General features: G+C 44.3%; 1 protein-coding gene and 1 long non-coding RNA gene across 4 annotated transcripts in view; one reads left to right on the forward strand and one right to left on the reverse strand.

Annotated features, from left to right (window-relative positions):
- Window positions 1-15,492, reverse strand: part of HTT (huntingtin) — a 151,533-nt gene that overhangs the window by 133,943 nt on the left and 2,098 nt on the right. For all 3 annotated transcript variants that reach the window (XM_045474724.1, XM_045474725.1, XM_045474726.1), the window contains exon 2: window positions 2,391-2,474. In XM_045474724.1, coding sequence (XP_045330680.1) covers window positions 2,391-2,474 — 84 coding nt within the window. The remainder of the gene's footprint in view (window positions 1-2,390; window positions 2,475-15,492) is intronic.
- On the forward strand, window positions 12,508-13,196 carry LOC123596247. Its single transcript, XR_006711619.1, has 2 exons — window positions 12,508-12,647; window positions 12,898-13,196. It is a non-coding gene; the product is annotated as an uncharacterized LOC123596247 (long non-coding RNA).

Below are 15,492 nucleotides of genomic sequence, written 5' to 3' on the forward strand. Positions count from 1 at the left end.
TTTCCGAGAAGATACTTGTTAAAAACAAATCACTAGACTACATCCAAACAGAAAATATAAGTGTGTTTGGAAAAGAGGGCAGTGAAGGATCTTCACTACTGTATTTTTGACAAATTTCCTGGAAGACCTTGATGCTCATACGTATTTAGGAACTAGTAGGTTAGACCACCAAATTGAGAGCTGAAGTAGACTAACAGTTACATATCCACGAAGTTTTAGATGACTTCCCCCATTAAAAACTCCAGAAGCTACCACTAAAATAACCACACCGGAGACAAGTATATCACACAGGCTCAGAAATATACCAAAATTTAGTTATACCCAAGGAGAGATCATAGGAAATACCAGCTATCAAGATTTCATTAAACATTTAGTATGCATCTTCTACATATAGGATACCTACTTAGGTTCTACACTCTCTACAAAGTATGGAAAGTATCTTAAAACAAATGTGGTCTTTGATCTGATGAAACCAAAGATGACCTCTCTGGATCCATAATTATCCTATCAACATGTTCTTCTGTAGAACAAGGAGTATGACTATCAGCATTACTCCATAAAAACAGAAGAAATGCACTAATGTGAAAACCATCAGCAACTATTATTTTGATTTAAGATGGCAAATTGAACCACAAATCACTCCTAAGATATCCCAAGGCGCTTTACTAACATGCAAATCTAAGCCAACATTCCATCAATTCCACCGAGAATGATCAAAAGAAACAATAAATATAAAACAAGCTCTCAAACTGGAGGAGAGCTTGTCTTCTGGATCCACAAGCTTCCACAGTGAAACGTTCCTTGAGGCCCGGACGCCGCAGGCCAGGTGAGCAAGACTGCGCTACAGCAGCAGGGCGCAAATGTCTGTCAGGGGTCTGAAGTCATGTCACATGAAAGCACTGACACTTTACAGCTTTGGACAAAACCCATCACAACCGCACAGCACTCTCGTGCCCATGCAGCTAACGAACACACATACACAGTGTCACCCGATCCCACAAGAACCCTAAAAATCAGGACTTCCAGTTCACAAATGCAGCAACAGAGACTCAAAGAAGTAAAATTTATCCAAAATCACCTGGCTTATAAGGAGTATACATGGAATTCAAACGTTTATTTCCCTATGTGTATCATAGCGTTGTTTTCTACAATAGCATGCAAACTTAGAATTTTTATTTTCAGCACATACGCTCATTTATTATTTCATCTGCTTCCCACATCGCTACAAATTAGAAAGAGAAATCATCCATATTTCCCAAACAACGGGATGAGTTCGGCTAACATGAAATACTGTATGTGAAATCACTTTGAAAACATAAAACACCAATCCAAGTGCCGTTACAAATAAGTGAATCACTAAGCTTCTGTCAGTACTAAAATCAAGAGTATTTTTCTAACAGATTATAGACAGCTCTCTCCGGCTTCCAAGGAGGAGGATAACAATTATTTGCTCCACGGGAAAGAAAAGCTAGAAGTATTTCACACCCATCCAGTCAGGTAAGAGAATTCAGAAATCTCAGGTACCTCTGTCTCCTGCTCAGCCATTAGAAACGGGCCTGAAATAGTTACTATCCACAGCCACTGGGAACAGCATTTAGAAAGACAGACAGCCAAAAGCAAAGAGAATGAGGAGACGTGGCACAGCCACAAAAGCAGATGCCACTGGTCCGCCCCAGAAGAAAGATGGAGCAAGGGAAATCGACTTATAGTCAACCGCCTGCGACCCCGCCGACCCCAAAGCACAGATGAGCGGGCAGCCACCCCTGGGACCAGCAGCCACAGGGCGCCAGTGACAAGCAAACAGAAGACACGTAACTGGACAGCCTCCTGTTGTTCCAGTCGCTGCGATAATGTAAAAATATCAAACAAAAGATAATTTTTAAATGATTACAGTTACAAGAGTGCTAATTAAATATAAACGTGGTGCTCAATTATCATAATGGTTACAACTGTTGTACGTAAGATTACAAACAGAAAACACTACTCATTATAGCGTCCGGATAGCCTTGCTATATAGCCAGAAATGTGGGAAGAGAGGCCTTTCAATGTTTTAAGACAACTGAAGAGACAAGTATTCTAGCCTGTTAAGAATGAAAATCTACGGGGGCGCCTGGGTGGCGCAGTCGGTTAAGCGTCCGACTTCAGCCAGGTCACAATCTCGCGGTCTGTGAGTTCAAGCCCCGCGTCAGGCTCTGGGCTGATGGCTCAGAGCCTGGAGCCTGTTTCCGATTCTGTGTCTCCCTCTCTCTCTGCCCCTCCCCCGTTCATGCTCTGTCTCTCTCTGTCCCCCCCAAAAAATAAATAAACGTTGAAAAAAAAAATTAAAAAAAAAAAAAAAGAATGAAAATCTACGGTTTTAATTTTTACTAGAAAGTTCAAAGTGCAATTACCTGAGTGACTGTGCCACTATGTTCTCACATATCGTCAGACAGTGATTCACACGGTCTTTCTTGGTGGCTGAGAGTTCTTTCTTTCTAAAAGGAAAAAAAAAGGAAGAGAAGTGAACATGTGTTAAAGTATCCATTCCATTGATTTCTACACATCATTCATTCAATCCATAAGCACTTCTGGACTACTAGGAATAAACCATATGCCCATGCTGGTGGGCAGGGTGGAGTCAGCACAGGGAGGCACGGACAAGTTCGACCAAAGGCTTCCCAAACTATGTGGCACAGAAAAGTCAGGAGCTGTTACTGGTGCACCTATTTTCCCCATGTGAGAGGAAGTGCAGTACAGTGACTCACCCAAGGTGATCACACTGGTGGGCCTGCGATTCAATGAAATGCAGTACCAAACCTACTCTTCATACCAAGCTGCCTCCACTGCTCAAAATCACACTGTTCACTGCCTGCAGACCTCATGCTCTCTACTAGGTATGAAATAAGGTACAGGGGGGGCACCTGGGGGGCTCAGTCAGTTAAGCGTCCAACTTCAGCTCAGGTCACGATCTCACAGTCTGTGAGCTCAAGTCCCGCGTCAGGCTCTGTGCCAACGGCTCAGAGCCTGGAACCTGTTTCAGATTCTGTCTCCCTCTCTCTGCTCCCTCCCTGCCCGTGCTCTGTCTCTGTCTCTCAAAAATAAACATTAAAAAAAATTTTTTTAAATAAGGTATAGACAGTGACTAACCGCTTCTACCTCCCCAAACAGCTAGAAATAAGCCTCTGGCCTCAAAGCCCTTCTTGAAGCTTCCCATGAAGACTTCTGGAGCCAACACAAGGAGACAAACAGCCTGGTCAAGACCAAAGTGAAGGCACTTGCTTCCCACCCAAACCTACAGCTTCAGATGCCTTCAAGGTATGTACCTGCAAAATAAGGTACAGAGGGATGATCCAAAGAGGAAGCCAAAAATTAAACCAGGCTTAAGAGCTACATTCAGAGAAGAATTTGAGTGTGGCTACCAGTACATGGCACCAACTAAAAATACACCTAAACCAGAAGACTACTAGTTTTTGAGGAAATTATATTACCAAGGTGGGGGGGGGGGGGTTAATCTAACCTACGAACACCTGTGACTATTTAATCCCCAATGCAACCCTCACACTCCAAAAAGTGCACCTGAAGGGACAGGCTATTACAAATTGTACAAATCCAATGAAGGCAAAGCCTCCAAAAGGCACTTCAGGGGCAAGGAAGAGCCTCAGAAGCAGGAAGCCAGTAGCCAAAAGGAAGAAGAGAGAGGGGTTCCACAGGAAAAGAATCAGAGCCTGAAAGAGAAGCCTAGCTCAAGGCTAGCAAGGAAGGGGCTTCCCAATGACTGGCCAACCAGAGTCCATCGTTACAGGACTGGTGAACGTGTGTTTCCTACTGGTCTCTCTCCTAAATGAGTTGTTTATCGACGACTTAATATTGCAGACTGCTGGCTCGGCATCCACCCAAACACCATCCTTTCTCCTTGGACACACACCCCCAGTGAGAAGTTGCACTGCCTCGCCTCCCTGCAGCGAGGGAGGGGCAGGCACACTTAGTTCTCACAGACAAAATGGGAATGGGAGTGCTAACGTGGAGCATGTGCCTCACTGGCTGACCCTGGGGTGTCCCCTTCTACTTCCCTCCAATTGGATTTAAATTTTTTTTTTTAATGTTTATTTATTTTTGAGACAGAGAGAGACAGAGCATGAACGGGGGAGGGGCAGAGAGAGAGGGAGACGCAGAATCGGAAGCAGGCTCCAGGCTCTGAGCCGTCAGCCCAGAGCCCGACGTGGGGCTCGAACTCACGGACCGTGAGATCGTGACCTGAGCTGCAGTCGGACGCTTAACTGACTGAGCCACCCAGGCGCCCCTACTTCCCTCCAATTGGAACAAACATGCCTAACACCCAGTTTTTGATTACACAGAGAAAGACAAGATGGCAGAACAACAGCATGGAAGGAGCCTGGGTCCCTAAGTGACCACGAGGAACAGAGGGTTCTCACCTCCCACCCTCAGGAGCCACCCACTTCAAAGCACTATGATGGAAACAACCCAAATATCCTTCACCTGGTGGACAGACAAACAACCGCCACAGACACTGGACTACTGCTTGGCAGCAGAAAGGAGCAAACCACTAACATACACGAGAGTGAATCTCGATGCACCAGATTCAAGACCACAAAGTGGGGAATTCCATATATAGGATGTTCGGGAAGAGACAAAACTACAGGAACAGAAAGTGACCAGTAATTTACAGGGGCTGGGAGAAGAGTTGGCAGCAAAGGGCAAGAGAAAGATTGAAGAGTGATGAAGCTATTCTAAACCTCCAGCGTGGGAGCAGTTACAGGGCTTTACGCACAAAACTCTACACTAAACAGGGCACGTTCGGCTATTTGTAAATCACACCTCGAGTTAAAGAAGAAAAGAGAGAGTGCATTGAGAATTAAGATGTTCTCTTCCTTAACCCCCAGGTTAAAGTCACCATTACAACAGCTTAGAGTTTACCCAGTTTAAGACCACCATCAAGAAAATTAAAGAATATTGACTATTTTAAGTAAGCATTTAGGAAGCAAACAAACTCACCTACCCATTACCTTTTGATTTCCAGAGTGAAAATCTGCCCAAGGCCTTAAATGAACTGAATTCACACACCAAGGTACCAAAAAAGAGTCAAAAAAAAAAAAAAAAAAAAAAAAAACCAATAACAAAAAAAGTCAACAGCTTCCCAGTAAGTACACACATGCCTGATGGAGAATTGGCAAGGTCCACGCAACATTTAACTTTTCAGAAGTGACAGATACAAATATTAGTCTTAAAAAGAACTTTGTCTCCCTCCTCAAATATGGGATAAGCCAAAAGAATCCAGTGAGCAGTACACAACACAGTTGTCAAGGCCTGCACCTTATTTCATGGAGACCTACACGGCTGTCCCCCCCCACCTTGCCAGAACTTAAGCAAACGTTTATAAAATGAACAAAATGTCTAAGACAGAATATGGATCTCAGCCAGCAAAATAAAAATGCATTTTTCTGTGGTCTATTTCAGTCTAGCTGCTCTTGTGGAGCTCCTTGTGGGGCAAGCCTGTCTTATTCGCCCCGGGCTCCGTCCCCAGGCCCTGCCAGCCAGCACCTCCATGGCACTCCTTGATCACAACCCCTCCTGCAACTATCTCCCTGGGACCACAGACTAACAGCAAGGACCATATTGTAAAAAAGCTGATAAAGGAATGGATGAACCAACATTTTCTGTGGAAGATTAAGTAAAATACACGTTAAAACAGAGTCAAAAGTTCTGGAGTCAGTCTTAACAGATTCCGAAGATTGATAATTCAGAAGTTAGATTCAGAAGATAAATGATAATTACTTTAAACCCAAGTTTCGGGGCGCCTGGGTGGCGCAGTCGGTTGGGCGTCCGACTTCGGCCAGGTCACGATCTCGCGGTCCGGGAGTTCGAGCCCCGCATCAGGCTCTGGGCTGATGGCTCAGAGCCTGGAGCCTGTTTCCGATTCTGTGTCTCCCTCTCTCTCTGCCCCTCCCCCGTTCATGCTCTGTCTCTCTCTGTCCCAAAAATAAATAAACGTTGAAAAAAAAAAATTAAAAAAAAAAATAATAATAAATAAATAAATAAACCCAAGTTTCTAGACCCAAAAGATGAAAAAGAAACAGAAACAGCAAAGCTTAAAAAAAAAATTTAATAAATTAAAAAAAAAAAAAAGCCACATACTCAAACTCAAACCCTGTGTGGACCAGAAGCTGGAGCCGGTGGAGTCCCTCTGGCTATAATCAAGATAATCAATCACAGGCCTTTTAACGAGATCTCCAATGATTCTCACTATGCAAAAGAGGACAGTATACTTTCTATCTTGGTCAGCTTAACAAGAAAGCACAAGTTTTAAGTTTCTCTTCTTACCTCATCCACAACCACTTCCTAGCAATGATAAAATTTTAAACTTTTCCACACTCAATAATCACAAAATTCTGCAGGTAGACAAAGTCTTCAATGGTTGCTAAACAATAATTAGGAAGTACTTATTTTGTGTGAGAAGCATAAAAAAACCATCTGATCGCTACCAAATATTTTAATTTTGCTCTATTTTTCTTAAATCCATTGTTATTGCTAACGTGGCTAAACATGTGGGAAACTAACACATTATCATTAAAGAACCACACAATTTCACTACATCCGAGTCAAACCCTAAACACCTGCAAGTGTAACCAAAATCCTGTAAAAAGTACCTCCTCTTTCATCACACTGAAGAATACCCACATTTTAAAGTATGAGGATCAGACTTTACCCTCAGACACCCCAGCAAAGAGACATTAACCAAAAATATGAGAAAACGAAGAAAACAATTCTTCCAATATGACCTACTGAAAGCTGTCAGGCCACCAATGCAATGAGGAAGTAGAACGAGCCACCTAGCACTTGGTGCTTAAAACTTCCAAACTGGGGTTAGAGCGCAGCCTCAGGCTCCTTTCCAACCTTTCCTCAGCCAAGCTCCTCAACCTTCAGGGAACTCCGTTGTTTTGGGCATACATCCTCAAACTCAATTCTTGTATGGTCTGTGGCTCCTGCTTGAAACATCCACTTCCTACCTTATTTTGCCCAAAAAGCTAACTTGGAAATTGAAGAAAATTACAGCTGCTTCATCCCCCCCACGGAATTTAACTCGCTTGATGAACTGGCACGTCAGACTGACTTGTTCTACAGGAAAAGTAAGGATGGAAATTAAGGTGGAAATGGAGCCGCCTTGCTCTGGGCAGGAAGTGGGTGAACAGGGTAAGCAGTCCTGGCTCTTCCAACCTCGGTAAACGCAATCGTCTTCACTTCACCTTCCATAATGTGAGCAAACTTCGGTCAGCCCTTCCTACCACTTACCGAAGCGTTCTGCACATAAACACATTTGCAAGGAGTCGCATAGAAAAGGCAAGGACGCTACGGCACAGCACAACCATGTTAAAACAACTATCAAAGAATTCTAAAACTGGGAATTTGAGCCCTCATCTAAATTCTTATTTTTAGTATCATGTTATTCTAAGACTATGCTTGAAAAATATGATTCCATGGCGCGCCTGGGTGGCTCAGTCGGTTAAGCATCCGACTTCAGCTCAGGTCTTGATTTCGTGATCTGAGGGTTCAAGTCCCGTGTCAGGATCTGTGCTCACACTCGGAGCCTGGAACCTGCTTCAGATTCTGTGTCTCTCTTCCTCTCTGCCCCTCCCCTGCTCATGCTCTCTCTCTCTGTGTCTCTTAAAAATGAATAAACATTAAAAACATTAAAGAAGGGGCGCCTGGGTGGCGCAGTCGGTTAAACATCCGACTTCAGCCAGGTCACGATCTCGCGGTCCGTGAGTTCGAGCCCCGCGTCGGGCTCTGGGCTGATGGCTCAGAGCCTGGAGCCTGCTTCCGATTCTGTGTCTCCCTCTCTCTCTGCCCCTCCCCCGTTCATGCTCTGTCTCTCTCTGTCTCAAAAATGAATAAAACATTAAAAAAAAAAAATTAAAAAAAAAAAAAACATTAAAGAAAAAAGAAAAATGTGATTCCAGGTTGAGGGCTGGCGAGGTAAAGGCCCAGACTACACACAGAACTGAAAAACATTGCTCATCTTGCCCTCATCCTGCCCTTCGTAATCACTTTCCGAGCAGTGCCCACACACCCCAGTGGGCAAGTGGGACTGAGGCCTCCCGACTCCCCAGCAGCTGCCGCTTCACTCTAACATGAGTGCTCCTACAACATTAGAGCCCTTTCAGAGAGATTTTAAGAAGGAATGGGAGGGGCACCCAGGTGGCTCAGTCGGTTGAGCGTCCGACTTCGGCTCAGGTCATGATCTCTCAGTTCGTGGGCTCGAGCCCCATGTCAGGCTCTGTGCTGACGGCTTGGAGCCTGGAGCCTGCTTCGGATTCTGTGTCTCCCTCTCTCTCTGCCCCTTCCCCACTCATGCTCTGTCTCTCTCTGTCTCTCAAAGATGAATAAACATTAAAAAAAAATTTTTTTTTTTTTAAAAAAAGGAATGGGACACCAGAAGTCATTTTAGAATTATGTGTCATACACAATTTAAAAACAAAAGCGCTATTTGATTAGGGGAACCAAGGACTACGATTGCCCCAATCCACAACAAAGTCTTTCTTACTGGTGATCTAACTGAATACAGCAACAATCACTAACTGAAAAAGGTGCGTTTCAAAAAAACCAATCTGTTAAGCTAAATGACAAAAGCCTTTTATTCATTTGTGTGTGTGTGTGTTTTGTTCTCTACAATTTTTTCTTTTAATTTTTTTTTTTCAACGTTTATTTATTTTTTTGGGGACAGAGAGAGACAGAGCATGAACGGGGGAGGGTCAGAGAGAGAGAGGGAGACACAGAATCGGAAACAGGCTCCAGGCTCTGAGCCATCAGCCCAGAGCCCGACGCGGGGCTCGAACTCACGGACTGCGAGATCGTGACCTGGCTGAAGTCGGACGCTTAACCGACTGCGCCACCCAGGCGCCCCTGTTCTCTACAATTTTATCAGAGGTGTTAAGTTTATGGATCCACCACAGTCCAGACACAGAACATTTCCCTCACAATGGTCCCTCTTAGAGCCACACCCACCACACGCTCCCTAACCCTGGTGACCACTCATCTAGTCTCTATGCCTAAAACTGTGTCCTTTCAAAAAGGTTATACAAAAAGCATTATAGAGTATGTGGCCTTTTAGGATTGGCTGTTCTCACGGGCATGATTTCCTTAGGAGTGACATAAGCTGTGACAGGTATCAGGGTTTATTCCGCTTTACGGCCGAGTAGTTTCACCACTCACACCTGTTGAAAGGCACCTAAGCTGATTCCAGATTTTGCCATTATGAGTAAAGCTACTACAAACGCTGTGTACAAGTTCTTGTGTGAACATAATTTTTCACTTCTCTGGGATAAATGCCCAGGAGAACAACTGCCGGGTCAAACAGTAATTGTATGTTCGGTTTTACAAGAGACTGCCAAACCGTTTTCCAGAGTCGCCGTACCGTTTTCTACGCCCACCAGCAATGATTACGCGGCCGAGACCAGCATTGCGTGCTGTCAAAGTGACCTTTTAGAAACGCGAATCAGATCACTTGTTTTACCACACAAGCGTGCATCTGGTCAGAGTAAGCTTCGAAGTCCTTACTCCTTCGGTGCACAAGGCCCCATCTGGCTGCCCCTCACCACCTCTCTTCTCCCCCGCCCCCAACTTCCTCTCCTATTTCTGCCCTTCATTTTGCTTCAGTCACCAGCCTCCTTACTACTCCTCAAATACAGAACGCACAGCTACTTTTCTGTTCCCTCCACCTGGATCTCTCTTCCAGATATCCAAATGCTTGCTCCCTCCATCGTGCCCCAGCATCACCTTCTCAGCGCACTTTATACCCTAAATAAAACTGCACACCCCTGCTCCCCCTTATTCTTTGTATATTTGTTTCTCCCCATAGTATTCATCACCATTGGTCTTGCTCACTGCTATAACCCCAGGGCCCAGGACTGAGCCTGGCACAAAACTGGCACTTGGTTGAAAGGGCTCCTTCCAGGTCACCTAGTCCAAGCTCCACTTTAGTCCCCATTCCCAGTAACTGGGAGCTCTCCATGCCCCCTGAAGCTCACGTGTCAAGGTGACAACCCACTTTGCAGCCACACAAATGCCCAATGGCCCTGGGGCAGAGAAGTGATACTCCTCAGCTACACCTGGACAAAGCAGCCCAAATCTTCCCTCCCAAATGCTGGTGGCATTGTTAGCAACAGAGCCTGACCATCTACGGTGGGGCTTTTTAAGATTTAACATGAACAGATTGCTCGCAAAATTTGTCAAAATGCAGACTCGAGGGGCGCCTGGGTGGCTCAGTCGGCTAAGCATCCAATGAGCCCTGCGTGGGGCTGTGCTGACAGCTCAGAGCCTGGAGCCTGCTTTGGATTCTGTGTCTCCCTCTCTCTCTGCCCCTCCCCTGCTGTGCTCTCTCTCTCTCAGAAATAAACATTTAAAAAAAAAAAAAAAAAAAGGTTTTTTAATAAACAATAAATAGGGGCACCTGGGTGGCTCAGTCGGTTGAGTGTCCGACTTCAGCTCAGATCATGATCTCACGGCTGGTGAGTTCAGGCCCCACATCAGGCTCTGTGGTGAACAGCTCAGAGCCTGGAGTCTGCTTTGGATTCTGTGTCCCTCTCTCGCTCTGCCCCTCCCTCGCTCATGCTGTGACTCTCTCTCGAGAATAAATAAAACATTAAAATAAGTAAATAATAAAGAAAGAAAGAAAGAAAACATTTAAAAAAAAATTTTTTTTTTAATTTTTTTTTTCAACGTTTATTTATTTTTGGGACAGAGAGAGAGCATGAACGGGGGAGGGGCAGAGAGAGAGGGAGACACAGAATTGGAAACAGGCTCCAGGCTCTGAGCCATCGCCCAGAGCCCGACGCGGGGCTCGAACTCACGGACCGCGAGATCGTGACCTGGCTGAAGTCGGACGCTTAACCGACTGCACCACCCAGGCGCCCCTTAAAAAAATTTTTAATGCAGACTCTGGTTCAGTAGACTTCAGGTGCAGAAAAGATTCCACACTCCTTATAAGCTCCAAGTGATACAAACTGCTGGCCCTAAAGAGGCTGCACTTTAAGCAGCAAGGACCTATGGCAGACCACGTCTCTAACACATATTCCAGCACCCGAGCTGATTCAATTCAACACAACATTAAACAGGGTCTTATACTGTGTTTTATTTCTCCTTCTCATCTGAATAAGACTAAATGTCCTGAGGGTGGGCCCATTCCAAGGTAGTTTACCAAGCGGCTGGCTCCCTTTTGGGAGCTACAGGTAACAGGGGTCGGGACTCTCTCAGGTGGACAGAATTCATCAGCGGGCCATTTGAAACCAGGACAATGTGAAACCTTTGCCTCTAAGTTCCAAAAGTCCTTTTTTAAAAAGAAATTTGTGACAATGTACGAACTGTCACTGAACTATACACTTTAAAATGGTTAATTTTGGGGTGCCTGGGTGGTTCAGTCGGTTAAGTGTCCAACTCTTGGTTTCAGCTCTGGGAATGATCTCACAGTTTGTGAGTTCAAGCCCTGCATGGGGCTGTGCACAGACAGCACGGAGCCTGCTGGGGGTTTCTTTCTCCCTCTTTCTCTGCCCCTCCCTGACTTGCACATTTGCACTGCTCCCTTCCCCGTTCCCTCAAAAAAATAAATAAACATTAAAAAATAAAATAAAATGGTTAATTTTATGTTATGTGAATTTCACCTCCAAATAAATAAACAAGAAATTCCACAATATTATACAGCAATCAGTAAGAATTTTATGCACTACTATGGAACAATGTCTATGAAAAATACAGGGTGATCTCAATCATGAGAACAAAAACAGGGACACATTTAAATGCTTGAATATGCATTACAAAATCAGAGAAAACGACAAAAGACATTTAATAATTGTTATTTTTAGGGAATAAGACTAAGGACAGACTAGGAGGAGGGCTTTGTTTTTCATCTTCTGAGCCGTCTGAAGATGTTTTACGATGTGTATGTGTAACTTTTATAATTTTTTAAACTAGTTAATAGAAAGGAACCAGAAAAGAAATGGTTCACAAAAGTGGTCCCATCCTATTTAATCTAGGGGTAAGCAAACTACAGCCTGCATGTTTTGGGCCAGTCTCTGAGCTAAGAAATGTTTTCTTTCACATTTTTAAATGGTTGATTAAAAAAAAAAAAAAAAAAAAATCAAACAATAATATTTCATGACATGTGAAAATTATATGAAATTCAAATTCAATGTCATCAATAAAATTGTATTGGGACACAGCCACACTCCTTCATTTACATATTACCCCTGGTTGCTTTTATTTTACAATGGCAGAGATGAATAGTTGCAACAGAGACATGGCGCCCACAAAGCCTAAAAAATGGCCGACTATCTGACCGTTTACAGAGTAACTTTGCCAATGTTCACAGATTGGAAGACTCAATATTGTTAAGGCGCCAATACTCCCCAAATTGATCTACAGATTCAATGCAATCCCCATCAGAATCCTAGCTGGCCTCTCTGTAGAAACTGACAATCTGATCTTACAATTCATACAGAAATGCATGGGGCCCAGAATAGCCAAAACTATCTTAAAAAAGAACAAAGTTGGAGGACTCAAATTTCATGATTTGAAATTGTGATAAAAAATACAGTAATCAAGACCGTATAGTATTGGAAGAGGATATAAACATTTGGACCAATGGAATAAAACTGAAGGTCCAGGGGCGCCTGGGTGGCGCAGTCGGTTGAGCGTCCGACTTCAGCCAGGTCACGATCTCGCGGTCCGGGAGTTCGAGCCCCGCGTCGGGCTCTGGGCTGATGGCTCAGAGCCTGGAGCCTGCTTCCGATTCTGTGTCTCCCTCTCTCTCTGCCCCTCCCCCGTTCATGCTCTGTCTCTCTCTGTCCCAAAAATAAATAAACGTTGAAAAAAAAAATTAAAAAAAAAAAAAAAAAAACAAAACTGAAGGTCCAGAAAAAATCCATACATTTATGGGCTATTAGTTTTTAACAAGAGTGCCAATACAACTCAATGGGGAAAGAAGAATCTTTTCAATAAACGGTGCTGGGAGCGCTGGAGATCCACATGCGAAAGAACGAAGGTGGACCCTCACCTTACACCATATATACAAATTAACTCGAAATGGGTCAGACCTAAATGTAAGAGTAAAACTTACAATTCTTAGAAAACATGGGAGTTCTACATCTCTGTGACACCTAAAGCACAGCGACTGAAGACAAAATAGAAAACTGGACTTCATGAAAATGCAAAACTTTTGTGCTTTCAATTCAAAGGACACTACCAAGAAAATGAAGAGACAATCCACAGAAAGGAGGAATGTTTTTAAAAATCATGTATCTGATAAGGGTCTAGTGTGCAGAACACATAAAGAACGGTTTCAATTCCACAATAAAAAAGACAAGTCAGCTTTGAAAAACTGGAAAGAACGAGGGCAAGGCCTTACAAACTAAGTACAAGAAAGAGGGGCGCCTGGCTGTCTCGGTCCATAAGGCGGGTGCCTCTTGATCTTGCGGTCATGAGTTTGAGCCCCATGTTAGGTGCAGAGATGAAAGAAAGGAAAGGAAAGGAAAGGAAAGAGGCCAGGTCCCTAATCTTGGTGTTCGGCCTCCTCACACAGACTTATTCCTGTCTTATAATAAGATCTCGCCTGTTTAGGCCACTGCAGCAGGGTTTTCTGTTATCTGCAGCTGAAAGTGCCCTGGCTGAGAATACCACGTACAGCTACGTCACCTCACGCTGAGCAGAGAGGAACAAGTCCTGTTGGTTCCACCTTCAAAATTCAGTCACTTGTCACCCTGCCACTGACAACATCCTGACGGAGTCCACCACCCTCTCTCACCTGATCACTTTAACAGCTTCCTAACTGGTGTCCTGCCTCTGCCCGTGCTCCCCTTCACCGTTCTCAACCAGTGTTCCTTGTAAAATGGAAATAAGATCCTGCCGCTCCTCTAACCAAACCCTGCGATGACTTCCCACCTCACGTAGAATGAACGCCAAGGTCCTTAATGCGCCCACCAGGAAGGGCCTACCGATGTGGTGTGGCGCTCCCTCTACCTCTCTGACCTCACCCGCTAAGAGTCTCCCTCTCACTAATTCAACCAACCAAATGAACCCCTTGGTCTTCCTCAAGCAGGGGGGGCTTTGGACCTGTTCTCCCGCCCGGAATGCCGCTCCCCCACACACCTTCATGGCCAGACCTCCGACTCTCTTTCACGTGTTTATTCAAGAGCCACCATCTCAATGGACCTTCCCTGGAAATCCTCTCTAGAATGTCAACACCTTATCAACCCTGACGTCTCCTAGTTCCTTTCCCTGCCTTGCCGTTCCTCCTTCGTTTATCACTAACATACTTTATACTTTACTTATCTATCCTGTTTATTGTCTATGCCCCTCACTGAGATGAAAGCTTCAGAGGGCAGAGCTTTTTACCTGTTGACGGCTGTAGCCCTGCAACTGTTACAAGAGGCACCCATCAGTTGTTGAGTAAATACTTATTGATGAATGAATAATTAAAGCTAGGGGGTCTGAAGGAGAGTAAGAAAGAACCAAAGGCAACTGTCAATTGCCTCAAAATTACAGTTAGGATGGTCCCAACCTCTGGCGCCCCTGCACGCCAGCCTTGCTGAGACCACAGCCAGTCCCACCCAGAGGCCCTGCATCCCACGTGCTGAGCAGAGAGCAGGCACCCGGCTACTTCGGCTGAAGCCCACACAGGGCTGTGACACTACAGTTTCACACGACAGAGGAGGAGAACCATAAAAGTAGAACAGATCCTTTCCAAATTGTTTCTGGACAATCCAGGGAATGGGTTTTTCAGCTGAAGCACCTGAACAGAAATGCCAAGATGCAATTTTGAGTTGACTACTCAAAATTAATGAATACCTGCTTTCTCAACAGCAAATGTCTAAAAATACAATATTTGTGCATTTTATTTAAAATAACTACAATTAGGCCAATGTAGCTGATTTCAGAGCATGCTAAGAACCTTTAAAAGTTACTGTTCTGAAATACTTTTAACTAATTTAAAATCTATCTTCATATATGCACGGATTGAATCTGTAAGGATACACAAGGAGGAAGAAGAACAGAGCTTGCCTCTGGGCACAGAGTTAGGTGCTCAGGAGAAAGGAGTGGGAGAGAGACATTTTAATCATTACCTTTTCGTAACTTCGGAATTTGCATCACATGAATGTACTACTTGCGTGAAAATAATAGATTACGCTTTTAAAACAAATCAATAACACGTTACCTTAACATAAAGTAATGAAACAACATCTACTTTTGTCAAGCCAGCTTTACAAAGAAATCTCTTTATATCCGTAGTTTGAAGTTAAGCAAATTCAGGTTCTGTCAGAGCAGCATAAGAAACAGATGGCATATTTTTAGACAGACCAAGTGTTCGAACAAGCCTACAGACAGTGACAGCAGTAAGGTCTCCCTTCCCACCCGAGCCCTGCTTTATGCTTCCTGTTAACAAGAGCCAGGCAGTGTGTGAACTTCCATGGCATCTACCTCCGGGATGAATTATGATTCTAGAATGAA

The sequence above is a fragment of the Leopardus geoffroyi genome, chromosome B1, assembly GCF_018350155.1.
Source record: "Leopardus geoffroyi isolate Oge1 chromosome B1, O.geoffroyi_Oge1_pat1.0, whole genome shotgun sequence".
NCBI classification, from domain to species: domain Eukaryota; kingdom Metazoa; phylum Chordata; class Mammalia; order Carnivora; family Felidae; genus Leopardus; species Leopardus geoffroyi.